Here is a 22,258-nt window from a genome sequence, read left to right on the forward strand (position 1 = left end):
CTGCAACAATCCTTCAGCTGATTTTGATCTCCAACAAGTTGGGGTTAATGCAGCTGTGTGAACCACTTCAAATCTAATGTTTTCTTCAAAAACACAGCAACAATTGATGAAAGAACGGTCTCTTCCTTGGTTGGTTTGAACTAGGGTTTATGGGTGCAAGAGAGGATAGTGCAAGAGAGTGTCTAGGATAGTGTAGGCCGACCTCTCCCTCTTGCCGCTATATATAGAGAACTTTCCTAATGTAATTAAGACTAATCCAAATCAGATTTGGGTTAAGTCTCTAATTATACTAAGAATATGGAGGCCCAAACCCATGTTCGATATAAGTTGTCATGTGACTAGTTTATAAAGAGCAGCCCAAATCCAAATCCGATTGGTTGAAATCTTGATTTAATGTATGCATTGTAGTCGAACTTATATAAAGGGCATCCCAGTTTACAAGACTCCTGCTAATGCATGGTCTGGGGAGGGATAGATGTATGCAGCCTTACCTCTGCACATACAGAGGCTGTTTCCAAGATTTGAACCCAGGTTGCAAAGGAGTAATTCAACTATTGCGCCAGGGCCCACCCTTTGTAGTTGAATTTGTATATCTATTAGCAATTGTAATTGCCCTATTCTTGTTGTTTTTCTTGCACATCCAGTCAGTATCTGCATTTGATAGTAGATCTATTAATATTTTTTCATTATACTGTTTCATTTAATAGTTTGGTTCCTGGTTTCATCAAATTAAAGTTTCTTCCTTTGCTTGTACCAGTCTTAACTTCCTAAGGTAATGCTTATCTACATTTATGGATCTCTTAAAGTTTCTTTCTGTGCATTTTTCAGGACTCTCTGCTTGCCCTTAATAAGCTAAGGGAAGAAGTTGATGTAGAGAAGAGCAGAGCAAAATGGGATGACCCTAATCATGACAAGGATTTGGAAATCTGCATTAGGGCAAGAAATAATGCTTGGGTTATTGCAAGGCTTACAAAAGGCAAAGAGCTTTACATGGTTTTAGAAAAAGCAAATGAAACACTTCTTTATGCTTCAGATGCTGTTGAAAAGTTCAGCAACAGGTATGCATGTATATTCTGTTTTTTTTTTTCTTTTCTTTTTTTTTTTTTTTTTTTTTTGGGGGGGGGGGGAGGCTGTTTGACTTTCTTGTGGTTGTTTAAATAATTGAACCAATGAAAATGGCACAAACACCATTGCCTTTTTAGAGATTTAGAGAAACATTCTTAACGTCAACCAACTGCAACCTGAACATTAGGTGATAGATCTTATGTGTTATTTATCTTTGACATCTTGGTGTCTGTGTGCTGTAATCATAGTTTTCAAGGTGCCAAGGCGAGGCTAGGTGACATAGGATCATCTTATTGCCTAGGGAATTTTTTTAATGAATATCGTGAATCCTAGGGTAATTCACTAGTAGTTGTCTATAATCTTCATAAAAAGTGTATAAACTTTATATAAAGCATAGAAAATCAACTCATTAATGAAGAAAAAGGTAGAATAAAAAGAAATTTCAGAAAATAGAGGGGCTGAGCCCCTATTTTTTTATATTAATGATATTATACTTTACCTTCTTCAAAATAATAAATATGTGTTGATTTGATAAAATTTTGAGTTATTCCTTGCTTATAAGGTCTGGATTTTGAAGAAGTTAAAGTATAATGTTATTAATATAAACAAAAGGCATGTGTGGAAAGGAGTTGTGCATAGGGATTTACACATAGTGCCCATGCAGTCATAATACTCCCATACCCTGTTTTACAAAAAATATTATCATAAACAAAAACGGAATTATAGTATCTGTCCTTAAACAGTCTGTTCACTGCCGGCCAAGAGAGCAGTTTTCCCAAAATTTTCTGAAATACTGTATCTATAGAGCTATGCTTATTCTTAAAAATCCTTGCATTTCTCTCTATCCATATGCACCAAAAAATTGCTACACGAGCAATGTTCCACACCAGTTTTTCCCTCTTGGTGAGACTTTGACTCTCCAACCCTTCACAAAAATCCACCACCAATTCTGGGTAGCAATTTTACATCTCAAATAAATTCCCAACCTTAGACCATACCTCATAAGAGAATCTGCAATGTAACAGAAGATGGTTGACTGATTCATTTTTCTCCTCACGTAAGACACATGGTAGAACCCAGCAGCATACCCTTCCTCACCAAATTGTCCAAAATTCTGTTCAAATAGGCAGTCCACACAAAAAGTGTTATCTTTGTGAGCACATTCTTACACCAAACAATATTAACAAGGATGGATTGTTCCTCTGATCTAGAGATGTAGTTGTAAAAGACTTGACTGAGAATTCTCTGGATTTCTCCCCACTCTCGAGCTCTTCTATCCTCTCTCACGATATCCACTTGAGTGCTATACAATTTATGCAACAATTCCACCAGTGACTCCACTTCCCAGTCATTCAAGCCCATACCACACTTCTTTTGCATTTGCATATAGTCTGCCACATAAGCCTCTTTGTCTATTGCTAACTCAAATAAAGCAGGATAAAAATTCTTCAATGGTCTGTTTTCGCACCAGACATCCTTCCAAAATTTCACCTGGAGTCCATCCCCAAACTTGAACCTTATTCCCCCTTGAGAAGAGGTCATAAGTTTCCCCAATGCCTTTCCAAATAGAACACCCATAGGATTGATTTGGCTCCCCCAGTTCCCAACCAGAATTTTTGTAACTATATTTAGCCACTACCACATTGATTTTCTCCAAATCTCCAAAACCACTTTCCCAAGATAGCTATATTGGCATCTTTCACTCTCCACACATCCAAACCCCCTTGATGCTTAGGTTTGCAAATTTTATTCCAGCTAACCAGGTTAAATTTTTCCTTCTTATCCCTCCACCCTCTCCATAAAAACTCTCTCATCTTGTTCTCTATGATATTTTCCATTCCAACAGGAATTGGGTATTATGAAAGTAAATACATGGGAAGGGAAGATAGCACGGTTCTCAATAAAATAATTTTACCTCCATAAGACAAATACTTAGCTTTTCAAGAGGACAATCTCTTCTCAATTCTCTCATAGGTTCCCATATTATTTTAGAATTACATTTGGCTCCCAAAAGCATCCCCAAATACTTTAGGGTAGTTTTCTCATTCTACACCCCCATTCCTCTGTCCAACTTTCTAATTTCTGTACCTCCCCCCACATTAACCAGCTCATTTTTATGCATGTTTACATGTAAACCTGGTACAACATCAAACCACTGGAGAACTGCCATAACATAACCAAGTTGTTTCATGAGATGCATCATACAACATTAGTGTGTCCTCAGCAAACTGCATCTATGATGCCTCTACCCTTTCATCTCCTACTGTAAATCCTTCTACAAATCCCCTGAAGTAGCTCTTTTCATCTTTCTATTAAGAGCTCCTGTTACACATAAATAGAAATTGGGGATAGTGGGTCCTCTTGCCTCAAGCCATTGAACTTTTAAACTACCTGCAAGACACTCCATACACTAAGACCGAGAATGATGGAGTGTTGGTGCACATCTTCATCCAGTTCCTCCATTGGAGCCAAAAAAACCAGCTCTACCACTTTTCAATCTTGAACCAATCGTCTCATTAGTGACCAACACTCCATCCATCATGAGCCTTCCCAGCTCCCCTCCACATTTTGATATTGGAACTTTGGGCATCTGAATTATGATTTTTGTATCTATGAACCATATTTTGATATGGATGACAATGACTTCAGTTGGCAATTATGTTATTTAATGTCAGACTTGATTTTTTAACTTGCTTGATGCTATTTTGACTCATGGTAAAAGACATTTTTACCAATCTGTTTGGGAACCATATATGCAGGTACTGCAATGGAACCTTTTCTTTGGATTAGGGTGAACAGGTTTATGATGCTAACGCTACTAGAGAATAGAACATGAAATATGTGCTCAACATGTAGGTGAAAGTACTGCTTCTTACCCTGGTTTTCCTTTACTGTGGATTCCTGTCATGCCAGAAAGAAAAGGAAAAAAAAGAGGCAGTTAGAGATATAATTGTTTTTATTCTTGTACATGCTAAGAGATGCGATGAAAGTACATTTGCTAAGCCATGTACAAATGATGATCTTGGAGTTGACACATTCATGGTTATGATTTCTGAGTTTTTCATTAATTCTTGTAAATCTTGTTTTTGCATGAGGTCATTGCATTCAAAATTATAAGATTTTGAGGCTGACATTTTTGGAAGAACTTTAATTTCACTTTGCAGGTAGAAGAAATGTAAGTAAATATTTTATAATAGCACAATAATTTAAATTCCCCAATTCTTTTTAGCCTTCAGCCAGAATGAAATACTAAGATTTCACCCAATTAATAATAATGTTGTAAACAATAGGTGTTGTAGTCATCATCGACTCTCGTTGGTAGATGGTCGAGTCTCCGATGTCCCAAGGGGATGGCCATGGAGAGAGAAGGGAAAGAATGATGGCTGCTAAGGATGGTGGGAGAAGAGTAAAGGAGAAAGAGATAGAGTTAGAGTCTCTCTGAGAAGCCCTAAGGTTAGGGCTACCTGGTCGTCTGATGTGGGGCAGAGTTTTTCCCCTTTTTATAAAGAGGACCCATAGGGCTATAAGGAGAAGGGTCTAAAAGGAGACCTTTCCCATTAGAAAATGGGATATTTTCTTTACGTTGACTATTAAGAGAGCATCATTAGGGTTTCACCATGTGTCTCATGAGGTATCTCAAGGATGAACTTTCCTTTTGCCCAAAGATTATCATCATCCATGTGTGCTATTTCCTTTTGTGATCCTTTTTAAACCGAGTGGCGCGTGTGACATTATTTATTTGCATCGCTCGCCTTTACAAGTCCCATGGGACATCCCGTCGTGCGCATAATTTAAAGAAGCACATATTTCCAATATTTATTCCTGATCTACAGTAATTCCATACCTATTCAAAGTTCATCATGGGTTTATGCGTATCTAAAGCTCATCACAAACGTGCGATGGGTTATGGATTCATCGCAGGCATCCGTGTAGTGTTGGTTTAACACCCTATGTATTATGATAGTCTTAGTAACCACTATGTACCTACATTAGTCCCCCTACTTATCGGTAAGTAGGAACTTATTGATAATCATTTTTGTCATCACATTTACTTTAAGGTTTCATGATGGGGCGATGAGGAACAGGGTTGTAAAGGTTGTGGTATCCTGATCTTTTCGCGTTAGGCCCGGTGATCGTTTCTGTCCTTAATGAGATGCTCTCGAACTTTGTGTATAAAAAAATTTATTTGGATATGTTGATAGCCCCTCTACTTGTTGACAAGTGAACTTGTCAATAAGCATTGTGGCATTCAACTTAGTAATGTCCTTGGATGGGAATTGAAAGTATTTGTTTCAAGCTAACTTTTATTTATTCTGTGATTCATCCCCCTATCTTTTGACAAGGTATTATTTATTGTGTTAATTCGTACTTGTTTTTAGGTCATTTGAGTCATGTACAAAGTGTTTGAAGATGTAAGTGATGGTAAAATCATCAAAACATTTTGCAAGTTATAGCTCAATACTTCCTGTACCTTAGCTCCCTATTTCTTGATAGAGGTCATTGTATCAAGAAACAAGTGAAATGAATAATTGGCTACTTTAATGTTTAACCCCCTGTATCTTGATAGAATGTCTTCTATCGAGAAATACTTAAGTGAGGTTTGCTGGGTGTGCTACCTTTGTCGTCCCCCTATGTGAGTGGGGGGTGTTGTATGGGTGTTTTGCGGGTAGAGTACCCAGCCCCCTTTTGCTTTAATAGAAGGTATTTCTAGTAAAGTATTGGCTATCTAAAATATGGCACTAAGGAAAGCCCCCCATTTATTGTGTAAGATTTTAGAACATGCTAACATTGATGCCATTTAAGCATTTGTTGTGATCGCTTTGTTCTAGCATACTAATATTCTTGTGATGATATCGCGGATAATTTATTGAACTACATACAATGATATGGAGTGTGTTATCGCATATGAAGTCATTTTGGATTGTTGCAGCTTGACTTAGTTATGTCATCGCAACTAAGAGTGCTAAGTGTTTATAGTGTTCCATCTCCCTTGGGTTTGCTAAGGGTTTTCTTTTTCCAAGGTCCGCTAGTGTGGCTAGGATTGTCGAATCTTTCTTGATCCAATCAGGACATGTCATCGCACTTGGTTATGCTAAGTACTGGGATTGATTGTCATGCCTGTTGTCTTGTCTATGTACTGATGTCTTCCATCGTCCTTGAGGTTTTTGAGGTCTTTGGTATTTTCCAAAAATGTTTCACCATAGTCGAGACAATTAAGTGTCATCGCATTTGAAAAAATTTAAATATCACCGCATATGAGAGGTAAATATCATCGCAAAAAATAAAACTAAATTTCATCAGACCTGGTGTTGCCAGGATAGTTCATTGTACTTCAAAAATCTAAGTGTTGGCATATCTCATCGCATTTCAGGATACTATATATTTTGTTGGTTATTGCTCCTGGGGTTGCCAGGGTAACTCATTGCATTTCAGTATGTTATGTATTTTGTTTGTTATTGCTCTTGGGGTTGCCAAGGAATGTAAGGGCACACTTGGGGTTGTCAAGGCCTTCGCATGAAACATGCAGTATCTTGGACTAGCCAGGGTATGTAAGTGTACGCTTGGTTTTGTCAAGGCCTTCGCATGGAGCATGTAGCATTGTGGAACTGGCCATAGCATCTTGAAACCAACCATGTTAAGTATGTGTGCTCCTAGGTTTGCTAGGTCCTTCGCATAGAGCATGCGGCATCGTAGAACCAGCCATGGCATCCTGGAACTGGCCAGGGTAAATATGTCTGCGCCTGGGGTTGATAGGGCCTTTGCATGGAGCATTCGGCATCGTGGAACCGGCCAAGGTAAGTATGTGTGCGCCTGGGGTTGCCAAGGCCTTCGCATGGAGCATGCGGCATCATGGAACCGACTAGGGTATGTATGTGTGCACTTGGGGTTGCCAGGGCCTTCGCATGGAGCATGTGACATCGTGGAATCAGCCACGATATCTTGGAACCGGCCAGGGTATGTATGTGTACATCTGGGGTTGCCAAGGCCTTCGCATGGAGCATGCGGTATTGTGGAACTGGCCACGACATCCTGGAACTGGCCACGGTAAATATGTCATCTGGCTTGGGGTTGCTAAACCTTTCCCAGGGCTGCTGGGTAATATATGATGCTGCAAGAAACGTTCGATCACTGCAGGAAATGCGCTGAATGAATAAACACTTGTTTAAAATACATTTTAAAATTCATAAATCGATTCAGATCCATATCTATATCTTCACTACGGAGTAAAAGACTATATTTGAAAACATGTTCTTGATAAACAGTGATCGAACATAATTTTTAAACCAAATAATAATATATTTTAGGAAGAGGTATTGAAAGCATTTTTTTATATTAACTATTTGATTGGAAAAACCTTGCTGAAATAGCGTTTTTTTTTTTTTTTTTGAAAAAGAAGAAAGAAAAAAAAATCATTAAAGCACTAAACTCATGTGTTGGTCAGTTGAGAAAGAATTAAATGCTAGGACCAAGTTTGCCTCTACTTTCGGAGGGAAGTGAAAAAAAAAAAAGGAGCTTAACTCGATTCAACCACTTCTTTTAAGCTTGAAATCAAATGCCTTCTACTTCAGTTCAACTTTATAAATTTGTAACCAGCGACAAACCTAGACCACTACAGAAAATATGAGTTCGATCTACTCGTTAGTCACACCAAACTAAATGTAGCTAAATTTGTTGGTGAATGTATGTCTAACAAGCAAACTATCCAAGCTAACAAACTTTATTGACATTGAAAACATAATCTATCCAAGCTATATACGCTTTTGGATAGAATTGAAACAAAGAGTCCTGATTTTTCGTTTTGGTAAACAACTCAAAGCAATGTAGAAAAGGTCTATACAGGTTTGAACAATGTACTTTGAGGAAACCTAGTTTTCACATGACATAAACGGGTCTGATCTTGATTTACGGGTATTTATAAATCTGGGTCAAGATATCTATTCTACATTGAAGCACAGTCCTAAACTTTGGGCTTCTTTTTCGGGTCTTAAAGAGCGATTTTCAGTCTACAGACTTAAGAAAGGACAACACAGTCCTAGGTTCTCATATTTGTTCTTCTTTTTAGACTAGGGACTACTACGGAGCAGTCGGAGTTGATAAAATCTGATAGGCGTTACGAGTGCTATAAGGGAGTAGTCTTATAATCCGGGCTCAGGCTGCTAGTTGTCTTAGGAATGTCCAATGGGAGCCATGAGCGCTATAATATCCTTTCAGAGATAATAAACTAGAAGGTTGGAGAATAGACTCATGAAAGTGGTTAATTTCAAACACTAGTTCTTGGTATGGAATATTGGTGTTATTAGCACCATGCAATATTGCAACCCCACCATCATGTATTAAGAGAAGTTTTGGGAGAAGATGACACGAAAGGGAAAATGGATATGTCACCATCATAAATATCCTATCCTAGTATTTAAGGGAAGGTCGCTGGTGTCACCGAAAGAATAATGATAAAGGATGTATAAGAAATTGCTAAAAAAAATAACTATGAGAAATATGAAGACAATTACAATGTTAAGCATGGTTTTTAAAAACGAACCGGTGATTGAACCGGTGAGGGGTCCGGTTACCGGTTCAAATGGTCTGACTGTTCGACCCGAATGGTTGGCCTATTCTGACAAAAAAAATTAAAAATTAGAAAATGGTTAAAACCGTTCGAACGGTTCGAATGATTAACCAGCCGGTTCAGCATTTTCGTTGACCAAAATTAACAGTTTTTAGGGAAAAAATGGTTTTGGAGGAAAACAGATATAACCGGTCCCCGGTTTTTCCGCTCCGATCGTCTGGTCCGGTTTTGAAAACAGTGATGTCAAGCATGCAAATCAATAAATAATACCATGAATCTACACTTATTCTGCATAACAGAAACTGGTGAACAAAAGTAGCAAAATAAAATGGTATGACTCTTGGAACTAATCCTAATATGCTAAAAAATACAAATTAAAATGTTAGATTAAAGAAACCTGTGGCAATGGACTCAAGAGTTTCCATGTTTTCCTACATTTAAATGATTTATTGGTGGTATACAAAGTTAATACTATCGCATACAAAATAAGTCTGCTTCTGCTACTATACAATAGAACCTAATGGTTAACCTCAAAATACATCATCCTGCGTTAATAGTGTAAGACAGAATTGACCAATCATTTTCTTAGCCTCAATTTTCTGTTTTGATTCACTATCCCTAAATCTGAAAGCCCAGTACAAATCAATTAAAAGAAAAAGCCCTTTTGGTTCATCCCAATGCAATTTAACATCTTATGTACCCAGGTTCATTATCCTTGTATTCACATGGGATGAAATTCTCTTGGCATACAATATATATGTTATCGGTTGGGAACCAAATACAAAAACAACAATTTTTTGGCAGATCAATATGGGAATCAAATACAAAGCTACTGTGGCTTCTCTTTTCCTTTCGTTCCTTTTGATTCCTCTGGTCTTTTCTTCGCCCAATGATGGGCTGTTTAGAATTGAGCGGAAGAAGAAGAAACTCAACCAGAATAACCGGTTTGCCGCTCTACATAAGCCTGAGGGAGAGAATTGAAGCCTCTAAGAGCTTCTACACGAAAGTATAATCTTGGCGGTAACCACGGGGACACTGGAGCTACTGTCATAATATGACAATATCACTTAAGAACTAGGGATGCCCAGTATTTGAGAGATTAGTATTGGAACTCCCCCTCAGAAGTTCACTGTGATTTTTGACACTGGTAGGTCTAATTTGTGGGTACCATTTTCAAAGTGCTACTTCTCGGTGGGTCGCGAGTAACAGGATGTTTGTGATATTTGCTTGCGTAAACATGAACATATAGTGTTTTTTCTATATTGACATAGGTCGCTTGTTATTTCCATCCCACAAGTCTAGTCCGTCTAGCACCTACAAGAAAAATGTTTAATTAGCTTTTGTTTCTGATAAAGGATGATTTGACCCAATCTATGAAACGGCGATACGTGGACATTGACCCGACGTAAGCGACAGCTCAGCATTGCGGCCCAGTACAGCTAAGTAACGGGCCCATAAAGCAGCTTGCCACATCATATCGCGCAAAAAGAGAAGCTAGCCATGACGCGAGCTCCGGATTCCCCGAGCTACCCCCAAAGGGATATTCCGAGGCAAATTCAGCTCGCAAGCTAAGAAAACCAGCTCGCCCGAGCTCCCCAGCAAACAAGTCATCCCCAGGACTAATTCTACTAAGGGTACTCCTGGAGTATTCCGAGCTCGCTACAAAGTAGCTTGCGAGTGGGCCGCACGAGCATTCCACAGGAAGCTTCTATCTGACAGACCGTACCAATCAGACTGCGCCATATCCCTTACTGACGGCGCAGTCCCTATCCTTTCGACAGTCTGCGCCCACGTCTCTCAGTAGGCGGAGGTGTGCCTGTCACTTTGGGGACGTGTCACTCGCCCGGGTAAGGAGTACGTCACAACGGCCACCTGCGCAGCCCTGGCAGGTAACGGTTGTGGCAGGGGGCCCAGTGGCGGTTATGCTCGATCTCACAAAGAGCACCCTATAAAAGCCTTCAAGGCAAAGGAGAAACTTCTTCTTGAGACCTCCAATCTCTCGAGTATAGAAAAAAAAAAGCGTGACCTCCACTCTTAGCCTTCGTTTTTCCCTTTACTTCCCATACACAGTACTAACTTAAGCATCAGAGTATTCCCACCGGGTAAATCCCCATGAATCTTTCCTTTCATCTTCTCAGGTGTCGTTCATTGCCAACAAGGAGCCAGTCAACAGTCAGTTAGGATGTGGTAGGCTCGCCGATCTGTCACCCGCGATTTGCCCGAGCTCATGGGCAAAGAAGTGGTAGGCTCGGCCGAAGCCAAAGCTCCACTCCTCTCAGTTCCGTCCCCCTATCTTCCGAACTCCTAGCGGTCCCGATACCCAAGGATTTCAAGCTCCCCCCTCTTGACAAGTATGACGGGTCAATCGACCCGAGTGATCATGTAGATGCCTTTCAGTCATAGATGCACCTGGTGCGAGCCAGTGAGTCGTGCATGTGCGTGGCCTTCTCCACTACGTTCAGGGGAGCAGCCCGCACATGGTACCGAAACTTGACACCCAGGTCAATAAGAAGTAGGGCGCAGTTCGCACAAGCCTTCACGTCCCACTTTGTCACCAGCAAGCAGTGCCCGCGAACTGAAGAAAGCATCTTCAACATAGAACAAAGGGAGGGAGAGTCCATTAGGAGCTATATCAAGCGGTTCAATGACGTTTGTATGCAGATACCGCGCCTGGATCCCACCGTACGCCTTGTAGCAGCCAAGAAGGGCATGAAGCACAAGGAGTTCAAGTGGCACATGGTCGTCAACCAACCCGCAACCATAACCAAGTTTCTGAAACTTGCGGATAAGTTCATAGCCACCAAAGAGGAGATCAACCAGAAGGGTGAGGGCGCACCCGAAAAAAGAAAGAGAGAAGGAGAACCTTCCAGTCAAGAGGACACCCAAAGAAAAAGGAAACAGCTTGGGGTGCAAAGCCGGGTCAACTGTTCTGAGCTCCTGCTCCGGACCAAGCTGATTACACTCCACTGAACGCGAAGCAGGCCAAAATTCTGATGGCGATCAAGGACGCCCCGTACGTGAAGTGGCCACTCCGTCTGAGGGGGAATCTCAATGATAGAAACAAGAATCTGTATTGCAGCTTTCACAAAGACCACGGTCACAGTACCGAGAGTTGTAAAAACCTCTGCGACGAGATAGAGGAGCTCATCCATTGCGGATATTTGAGAAACTTTGTACAAAATAATAATAATAATAATAGTAATAGAACAGATCGACAAGGGGAGCACGGTAAAGATGCTCCCGAGTCCAGTAGCAAGCCGACCGAACAATCGCAGAGGCAGCCTCCAGAGGAGAGGCCAGTTCGGGGAACCATCCACATGATAGTGGGAGGTTCAATCGTTGCGGTTTGCACTTCAGCAGCAGCTCGGACGTCGGTTCATGAGGAACCCCAGGAGCAACATTCTTTATACAAAGGATAGAGGCAAAAATATTAAGGTCCAAAGGAAGGCAGTACTCGTGACACAGGGATATAGTCCCAACCATGTTCCGAATAGCGTTGGGATGAAGCTGGTCAATAGTGACATTGAAATGATTCAGCACCTCCACTATCAAGGGGTGTAGGGGGAGACGCAAGCCAGCCTCGAGCTGTTCTTGAAAGATCACTATATCATTGGGACCATGCTCCCAGGGAAAGTTGCCAGTAGGGAGACTGTAAACCAGGTCCCCTGGGAGGCGAAAGTAGCGGATCAGAGACCTGAGTCTCTCCGCTGTCATTAAGGAAGGGCCAAAGGTATCAGGCTCCCTCCCCCTAGAAGTAGACGCCATGTCGCCAGAGGCTTCCTGAGCCTTTGGGATATGCTCCCAATCTCCTCCCAAGCTCAAGGGAGCAACATCATCCTGGCTATCACCCCTGTGATAGGTATGGCGTGAGTACCCAGACATGGCTGACGACGATTGGGACTCACCAGAGTAGACGGAACGGAGCAAACTGAGGAACTCGAGAAGGCTAGGCGAAGTACACGACCTCAGAATCCAAAAGATGGCATGGAAGAAGATAGGGCCCAAGGGGGGCCCCCTATTTATAGCCCTCATCCTTTCAAACTGACGGCCTGGATCAAAGCAGATCCAACGGTCCGTAGACATCCTGACCGCATACCTTCTAAAAACTGGAGGCGATTGGCGGCACATCTTCCACAATTAAGGTAGTCACAGCCGCACGACGTTTGGAATTAAAGGCCACCTCAGCACATTTTCAGAATCCGAAAAGTCAGGAAAGTAAAAAGATCTCTTGATTCCCGCAAATGCATTTAATGGGGGTAGTCAATCAAGTTTGAATTTCGGTCAAATCAGTCCATCGCACTTCATAAACTCCCCACGCTAAGGCGATACTCTTAGCCCGAGGAGTGGGGGGCAATTGATGAAGGATGATTTGACCCGATCTATGAAACGACGACACGTGGACACTGACCTGACATAAGCGACAGCTCAGCACTGCGGCCCAGTACAGCTAAGTAACGGGCCCATAAAGCAGCTCGCCACATCATATCGCGCAAAAGGAGGAGCTCGCCTCGACGCGAGCGCCGGGTTCCCCGAGCTACTAAGGATACTCCTGGAGTATTCCGAGCTCGCTGCAAAGTAGCTCGCGAATGGGCCGCACGAGCATTCCACAGGAAGCTTCTATCTGACAAGTCGTACCAATCAGACTGCGCCATATCCCTTACTGACGGTGCAATCCCTGTCCTTTCGACAGTTTACACCCACGTCTCTCAATAGGCGGAGGTGTACCTGTCACTTTGGGGACGTGTCACTCGCCCGGGTAAGGAGTACGTCACAACGGCCACCTGCACAGCCCTGGCAGGTAACGGTTGTGACAGGGGGCCCAGTGGCGGTTATGCCCGATCTCACAAAGAGCGCCCCTATAAAAGCCCTCAGGGCAGAGGAGAAACTTCTTCTTAAGACCTCCAATCTCTCAAGTATAGAAAAAAAGCGCGACCTCCACTCTTAGCCTTCATTTTTCCCTTTACTTCCCATACACAGTACTAACTTAAGCATCGAAGTATTCCCACCGGATAAATCCCCGGGAATCTTTCCTTTCATCTTCTCAGGTGTCGTTCGTTGCCAACAAGGAGCCAGTCAGCAGTCAGCTAGGAGTGCCCGAATCACGCTACATCAATTTCCTTAGTCGATCATTCGCAAGATGACATTTTTCTTCAGTTCAGCTTATTTGTTATTTGTCAGATTCCTTCGAGTTTCAATTTCTTGTTGATGTCTTGTTGAATTTTTTTTTCTTAGATAAGAGAAACTAGGAAAGAAAAAAGAAAAGCATGGTTGTTAAATCGGGACGGGATACTTCAAAATGTTCTAATGTTTACATCCAGCCCGAATAGAATGCATAATTATCGACGGCCATGGCTGACGAAGCAAAACGAAGATTTATCCAAAAGCTTTGTTTGGCTCCGTTGAGCCAAACCATAACTCCAATCAAGCTGCCATTCGACCCCTACCATTATGGGACAATACCCTACCATGTTGTGCTGGTCCTGCAGCCCATCCATAATCCTATCCCTTGGGTGCCTTATGTGGCCAAATTCACCAAGTTGCCCCCTGAGTGGCCGGTGGACCAAAGGAGGGGTGATTTAACTGCCAAGCTAGGATAGGGCACTCCGAAATATCCCAATGTTCACATCTAGCATGAACGGAATGCATAATTGCCAATGGAGAAATCTATCGAGCCAAACCGTAACTCCGGTCGAACGGTCATTCGACCCCTTGTTAGACAGCTTTTGTATGCCTTTAACTTCAATCAGAATGATGTACATTATGAGTTTATTGTAAATGAATAAAGTACATATTTGGTTCATGTTCCTTTGGTGTGTTTCTGTGTAATACCCTTAAACTGGACACTTAATGAGACTCGTGTTAGTTTAGAATGTTCACAACCAGTGGGTCGGTCTGGGGAGACCTATCCTGATAAGGCTGACACTGATGTGCCACCAAGACAGTTGGGGTGGCATGTCTCAGCCGACAGGGTGAGACCCTAGGCACATGCAATGTAGGATTAATTGAATCTTTGAACCGAACCAGATTTCCAGTATTGCCCTGGACCTTGAGATTAATGGGCAAAACTAAAAAATTACACCCGACCCCTACACTCAATTATGATATTGCACTAGGTGTCGGATTGGACTGTCTTTGATGTACCAATCAATAACAGGATCAACCCCTTTGTCGGACAAAGGTAATGATCGGAGATGCACTCTCACTGATGGAAACCAAGACTGCCGACAACCAATTTCAATCGTTGAGATTTGTTTTGCAAAATATATTTTTATATGAGATATAAAAGTATATATATTATGGTTTCCAAAATGTTTGCAAAAATGTTTTAATTCTCGGGATCCATATAAGTAGAGAGTGCAACACTGTTCCTTGCAGTCGAGGGAGAGGTCATCTCTTGTCGGGTAGTGTTTGATCATTATGGGCTGAGAGGTTAAGTGTAAGACTATTGAGGGTAATACCTGATGAGCTAATCTTGCATCTGCCCACAGTCCCTGGGTGTTACAAGGTGGCTTGGCCCAAGGACCACTTAGGGTAAGTGTTGGGCTCATAGAGCCCATGTGATCGGTTTCAAGGGGTGCACTGTCCATAACAGTGTATTCGGCTAGGCCTTGTAACAAAGGTTAGGCTGAACCCATGTGGCTGATGTGTAGATCAATGCTTGGGTCCCACACCATACAAGGAAGCCCAACTGGGCAGCAGTTGGGAAGGCTAAGTGAGCACATAACCTTAATGGGCCTAAAGCCCATTTCGAACTGGGCTAGTTTAATTAGTTAAATAAGGGGCGAATTCTGGGAATGGATTAGCATATAGGATAGGGTCTTAACCCTATCCACTCAGAGAGTCTAGATCTAAATGTGATTCAGATCTGAAAACCTCCTAATGAGATTAGGAGAAGGCTGATCTACTCTGCAGATAAGATAAGGGTTTATCCTTATCACCAAAAGGGATGTCTGATCCAAATATGATTTGGATCAGCAACTCCTAATGGGATTAGGAGCTGATCCCTTTAAGGTTACAAAAGAAGGGGGAGGCAGCCTTTAGACATCACAAGAACATCAGATCATTGCAAGTCTTTAGAGCTGAAATCACAGAAGAGAGAATTCAGCATACCTGCAAAAATTCTCTCTTGCTGCCTCCTTCTTGCCGCCGCCTCACCTGCCAGTTCAATCTCCTTTTCAGTGGGAGAAATCAAGATTCAATCTTGATATCAGTTCCTTGTGAAGGGACTGATAGGAAGCTATGCTCACGTGCCATCCTGCTACTTCTTGCGAAGGATTAGATTCTTGGAGAGAACACTACTGATTCTGCTCTATCCTACACTGCGTCATCTTCAGTGGGAGTAGTCTTTTGATCCTTCCTTGGGTGTGAGCACCTTTGTTGGGAGATATTATTTCTCCGTGTCAAGTATAATCCTCTCCTACTGTTTTTTTTTTTTTAGATCTAGTTCAGTTTATGGTTCAAGATTGATCATTGAAAATATGATTTTCTAAATAGGGAATGCGATTCCCAGTTGAAGGGAGAGAAATTTTTTTTTGAAATTCGCCCACTTATTCCGCAAGTTTTGGACGTCCATACAATGAATCTCTCATCCCTTCACCCCTGCCATTATATGACAATACCCTATCATGACGTGTCAGTCCCGTGGCCCATCCTTCACCCTAGCTCATGGGCGCCACATGTGGCCAAATTCACCAAGTTACCCCCTGAATGGCAAGTAGACTGAAGGAGGGGTATGCTGGCCATCAAATCAGAACAGGGCACTCCGAAATGTACTAATGTTCACATCCAGCCTGAACGGAATGCATAATTGCCGATGGCCATGGCTGACGAAGTGAAAGGAAGCTTTATCCAAAAGCTTCGTTTCGCTCTGTCGAGCCAAACCGTAACTCCAATCGGGCTGTCGTGCCAGTTCTGCAGTTCATCCATAACCCTACCCCTTGGGTGCCTTACGTGGTCAAATTCACCAAGCTGCCCCTTGAGTGGCCAGTTGACCAAAGGAGGGTGTATTGGCTGCCAAACTATGACGGGGCACTCCGAAATATCCCAATGTTTACCTCAAGCATGAATGGAACGCATAATTGCCGACGGCCTTGGTTGACGGAGCGAAAGCCGAACTGTAATTCCAATCAGGCGGCCGTTTCGACCCCTGCCATTATAGGACAATACCCTACCACGCCGTGCCTGTCCCACAGCCCATCCATAACCCTACCCCATGGGCACCTCACATGGCTAAATTCACCAAGTTTCCTCCTGAGTGGTCAGTGGACCAAAAGAGAGGTGTGTTGGCCACCAAACCAGGATATGGCACTCCAGAATATCCCAATTTTCACATCCAACACTAAACGGAACACATAATTGCTGACAGCCTTGGCCGACGGAGTGAAACAGAGCGAACCGTAACTCCGATCAGGCTGTCGTTTGATCCCTACCATTATGGGACAATACCTTACCACATCATGCTAGTCCCGCGGCCCATCTAATACCCTACCCCTTGGGAGCCTCACGTGACCAAATTCTCCAAGATGGCCCATGAGTAGTAGGTGGACCATAGGAGGGATGCGTTGGCCACTAAATTATGATGAGGCACTCCGGAATATTCCAATGTTCACATCCGGCACGAATGGTACACATAATTGCCAACGGCCTTGGTCGGTGTCCGTCAAGCCAAAATGTAACTTCGATCGGGTCGTCGTTCGACCCTTGCCATTATGGTACTATACCCTACTACGTCATGCCAATCCCGTGACCCATCCATAACCCTATTGCATGGGCACTTCACGTGGCCAAATTCACCAAGATTCATCCTGAGTGGCCGGTGGACCAAAGGAAGGTACATTGGCCACCAAATCGTAACGGGGCACTCAGTAATGTTCCAATGTTCGCATCTAGCATGAACGGGACACATAATTGCCGACAGTCTTAGCGGACGGAGCGAAAATCCTAAATCTTTGTTTCGCTCCATTGAGTGAATCATAACTCCGACCGTTGCGCAATTCAACCCTTGCCATTATGGGACAATACCCTAGCATGTCATGCCGGTCCCGCGGCCCATCCATAACCCTACCCCATGGGCACCTCACATGGCCAAATTTACCAAGTTGCCCCATGAATGGCAATTAGAACGAAGGAGGGGTGCATTGGCCGCCAAATCGGGACAGAGCACTCTAGAATGTTCTAATGTTCACATCCAGCCCGAATGGAACGCACAATTTCCGACGGCCATGGCTGACGAAGTGAAACAAAGATTTATCCAAAAGCTTTGTTTCGCTCTATCGAGCCGAACTATAACTCCAATCGGGTTGCCATTCGACCCTTGCCATTATGGAATAATAACCTACCACGTCGTGCCAGTCCCGCGGCCCATACATAACCCCATGGTTTTCAAAATCGGACGGGATCGGAAAAACCAGTAACCAGTCAAACCTTTGGGTTCGGTTATACTAAAAACCGAAATTTTCTAAAAAAATGTTGAAAAGTCAAAGAACCGTTGACCTGGGCAGTCAGACCGTTAAATCGTTCAACCCGGGCAGTGGTTCGCGGGTTACTCTTTTTTATTTTCAATGTTTTAAATAAATAAAAAAAAACAAAAAATAAAATACCTTCAATATCCCCAACCCAGAATTGAATGTTTAGTCCCTTTAGAGTTAGAACCCCATTTTTGTTCTACCCCGTCCCTTCTCTCAACCCTCACACCCAACCAACCACCTGTGGCAGTCAGCACCTCTGGCATCCAACGGCGACACACACTGACCAACGATGATTAATGGCAACTAGTGACGGTGAGTTTTTAGTAGTAAAAGTTGCGGCGGCAAACACTTGCAACGGCGGACGACAAATTTGCAGCGGCTGTCCGGTAAGTTTGCAGAGGCTCTCTGAAATGCAGATTTTATTGTATTCATTTCCTGTATTATATTGGTGGGACTCTTCGCTCTTGGGCTCTTTTTTTTATTTTTTTTGTAAAATGATTTGTTGTTTTTTTATCTTGAATTGATAAGTCCACCTTGCCATTTTCTGTTTTTCTTTTGCAATTTTTTGTTTTTTTTTCTGTATTTTTCTGTATTTATCTGCAATTTTTGATTTATTTTTCAGTTTTTGTTTCTGTGTTTTTTCTGTATTTATTTGCATCCTCCTTTGGTCCACTGGCCACTTAGGGGACAACTTGGTGAGTTTGGCTACGTGAGTCGCCTATGGGGTAGGGTTATGGATGGGCCGCAGAACTGGCACGACGTGGTAGGGTATTGTCCCATAATGGCAAGGGTTAAACGGCAGCCCGGTCGGCATTATGGTTCGACTCGACATAGCGAAATGGAGCTTTTGGATAAAACTCTGTTTGGCTCTATCGACCAAAGCTGTGGAAAATTGTGCATTCCATTCATGCCGGATGTGAACATTGGGATATTCCGAAGTATCCTATCCTGGTTTGGCAGTTAAAGCACCCCTCCTTTGGCCCACTGGCCACTCATGGGGCAACTTGGTGAATTTGGCCGCGTGAGACGCCCATGCGATAGGATTATGGATGGACCACGGAACCGGATCGACATGATAGGGTATTGTCCCATAACAGCAAGGGTTGAATTGCAACCCGATTGGAGTTATGGTTCTGATCGACGGAGCGAAACAAAGCTTCATCCGTTTCGCTCAGTCGGCGAAAACCGTTGTCAATTATGCATTCTGTTCGTGCTAGATGTGAACGTTGGAACATGTTAGAGTGTCCTATTCCAATTTGGCGGCCAACACACCACTCCTTTGGTCCACCATCCACCCAGGGGAAACTTGGTGAATTAGGCCACGTGAGGCGCCCATGGGGTAGGGTTATGATAGGTCGTAGGACTGGCACGACATGGTAGGGTATTTTCCCATAATGGCAGGGGTTGAACTGTAGCCTGATTAAAGTTAGGGTTTGGTTCGATGGAGCTAAACGGTGCTTTATCCAAAAGCTCTCTTTGGCTTCGTCGGCAATTATGTATTCCGTTTGGGCGGGGTGTGAACATTGGAACATTCCGAAGTACTCGGTCCCGCCCTCCTTTGGTCTACTTGCCGCTCAAGGGGGCAACTTCGTGAACTTGGCCACGTGAGACATTCATGTGGGTAGGGTTATGGATGGGCCACAGGCCCGACACTACGTGGTAGGATACTATCCCATAATGGTAGAGGTCGAACGACAGCTTGATCGGAGTTACGGTTCGACTCGATGGAGCGAAACAGAGCTTTTGGATAAATTTTCGTTTCGCTCCATCGGTCAAGACTATCGGTAATTATGTGTTCCGTTTATGCTGGACGTGAACATTGGGATATTCCAGAGAGCCCTGACATGGTTTGGCAACAAAAGCACCCCTCCTTTGGTCCACCGACCACTCAGGGGCAACTTAGTGAATTTGGCCAAGTGAGGCGCCCATGCATTAAGGTTACGGATGGGTCGCGGGACCGACACAACGTGGTAGGGCATTGTCGCTTAATGGCAGGGGTCGAACGGCAGCCCGATTTGCGTTACGGTTCAGCTCGACCAAACAAAACAAAATTTTTGGATAAAGCTCCGTTTCGCTCCATCGGCCAAGATTGTCGGCAATTTTGCATTTTGTTCATGCAGAAATTCAGAGTGCCCCGACCTGATTTGGCGGTCAAGTTTTTCTTTTTGTTTTTTTTTTTTTTTTTTTCCAAGGTTTCTCTTATCTGATAAAAGAAATTCAACAATACATCAAGAAGAAATTTAAACTCGATGGAATCTGACAAATAACAAATAAGCTAACCAAGAAAAATGTCATCGTGCATGATGGACTAAGGAAACAAAAGGAAACCATTTTTCTTGTAGGTGCTAGACAGTCTAGACTTGTGTTTGGAATGGAAATAGCAAGCGACCTGTGTCAAGATAGAAAAAACACTATGTTAATTAATTTTTACGCAATCAAATATGGTAAAACTTCCAAAGGAGAAAATCCTTCAAAACTTGCGACCCACCGAGAAGTAGCACTTTTTGGTACCCACAAGTTAGACCATCCAGAGTCCCCATGGTTCCCGCCAAGACGACACTTCCGTGTAGAAGCTCTTAGAGGCTTCTCTCCCTCAGGCTTAAGTAGAGCAGCAAGCCGGTTATTCTGGTCGAGTTTCTTCTTCTTCAGCCCAATTCTAAACAGCCCATCCTTGGGCGAAGAAAAGAGCAGAGGAAGGAAACAAAAGGAAGAAAGGAAAAGAGAAGCCACAGTAGCTTTGTATTGGATTACCATATTGACCTACCAAAATTTGTTGTTTTTGTTTAGAGCTCACGAAATGCAAGAAAACATACCCACACCATTGTGGCAACAGAATTTATCGATGAAAATTTCTAAACATATTATGAAACCCTAAGAAGATCGACCGATCCATAATCATAAATGGAGAAGCATAAACAGTTTCAAGGAGAAGCACATAAAGACACCCAAAATAGCATAAAATGGTTTCCATGGACATCAATATTGCAGGGAAAATAAAAAACAATAAAAATCACCATGCAGCGCAATGAAAATGATGAAGGACCAGGAAAACGCCGGAAGCCTAACTACAGACCACGATCATAGCAAATAACTGCAAAATTTTGACGGAAAGACAAACCGCAAGTGAAGAAACCTGGGAAATCTACAAGGAAATCCGTTGGTAGGTTTTACTCCATGACTATAGATGTCACATTACAAAACCCTTTGGATTCAACCAACTTAATACGATCAAAAGAATCCAAATTAATACTAAACAAATATTGAGAAACAGAACAAAATTCAAACAGAATCGAACGCGACAACTTACGGAATGGATCAACTTCGTAGAGCAGATGAAGAGAGGGGACAATGAATAGAGAGACTCGAAGAAACAAAGACGGAGAAGAAATATAAAAGAATGAAAGAGGGAGAGCGACAGAAAAACTATTATCTACCTTTCAGAAAGCTTTCCCTCCAGCTCAGCAACCAGTCATCGAACTTCGAAACTGCGACCAAGAGAGATTTAAGTGCCTCAAAATCTAAGCCGTCTGATTCTTTAGGTCTAGCTAGTTGCTTTCAACGTTAATGATGAGGAAAACTCCGACAACAGCTGGAAGCGAGGTTATTGACGCACTATCGTCACCTTGCTAAAACCCGGAGGGGAGAATAACGACCGATGAGGAGTTAGGCAAGAAGAAGAAGGCGAGAAGACGATTGATGAGGTGTAGCAAAAGTTAGGAGAGAAGAAAGGCGAATGTGAGCCTCGGTGGTGGAGTCTCGAGAGTAGGGGTGAACATTCGATTTATTCGGTTCAGTTTTTATCCGAATAAACTGAAATTTTAAAAACCGAACCGAAACCAAAATTTTCGGTTAAAACCGAATTTTAATAATATATACTTTATTATATATTATATATTATATATTATATATTATATATAATAATAATAAATTCGATTAATTCAGTTAACCGAAATTATAATTCCAAAAATCAAAACCAAAAACCGAAATAGTCGAACCAATTTAATCAAAAACTAAAAAAACCGAACCTAAAAAATCAAAACCAAAATTTTTGGTTTGGTTATTCGGTTTTAACCGAGTTATGCTCACCCCTAGTTGAGAGTCGAGGAAGAGGAAGACGAATACAGGAGTTGATCGAGCGAACAAAGGTTAGGAAGTCGAGGGG

General features: G+C 42.6%; 1 protein-coding gene and 1 long non-coding RNA gene across 4 annotated transcripts in view; one reads left to right on the forward strand and one right to left on the reverse strand.

Annotated features, from left to right (window-relative positions):
* Positions 1–4,133, forward strand: part of LOC148844431 (vacuolar fusion protein CCZ1 homolog B-like) — a 77,115-nt gene extending 72,982 nt beyond the window's left edge. For all 3 annotated transcript variants that reach the window (XM_088957659.1, XM_088957658.1, XM_088957657.1), the window contains 2 exons: positions 829–1,058; positions 3,825–4,133. In XM_088957659.1, coding sequence (XP_088813785.1) covers positions 829–1,058; positions 3,825–3,855 — 261 coding nt within the window. In that variant the 3' untranslated portion in view covers positions 3,856–4,133. The remainder of the gene's footprint in view (positions 1–828; positions 1,059–3,824) is intronic.
* A 16,106-nt stretch (positions 4,134–20,239) lies between these two features.
* On the reverse strand, positions 20,240–21,888 carry LOC148844432 (uncharacterized). The gene is made up of 3 exons (XR_016102993.1): positions 21,531–21,888; positions 20,585–20,856; positions 20,240–20,485 (listed from the first exon to the last, which is right to left on the reverse strand). It is a non-coding gene; the product is annotated as an uncharacterized LOC148844432 (long non-coding RNA).
* Positions 21,889–22,258: the final 370 nt, after the last annotated feature.

This window comes from Nelumbo lutea, chromosome 8 (genome assembly GCF_056320005.1).
Source record: "Nelumbo lutea isolate HS-2025 chromosome 8, American lotus-T2T, whole genome shotgun sequence".
Taxonomy (NCBI): Eukaryota; Viridiplantae; Streptophyta; class Magnoliopsida; order Proteales; family Nelumbonaceae; genus Nelumbo; species Nelumbo lutea.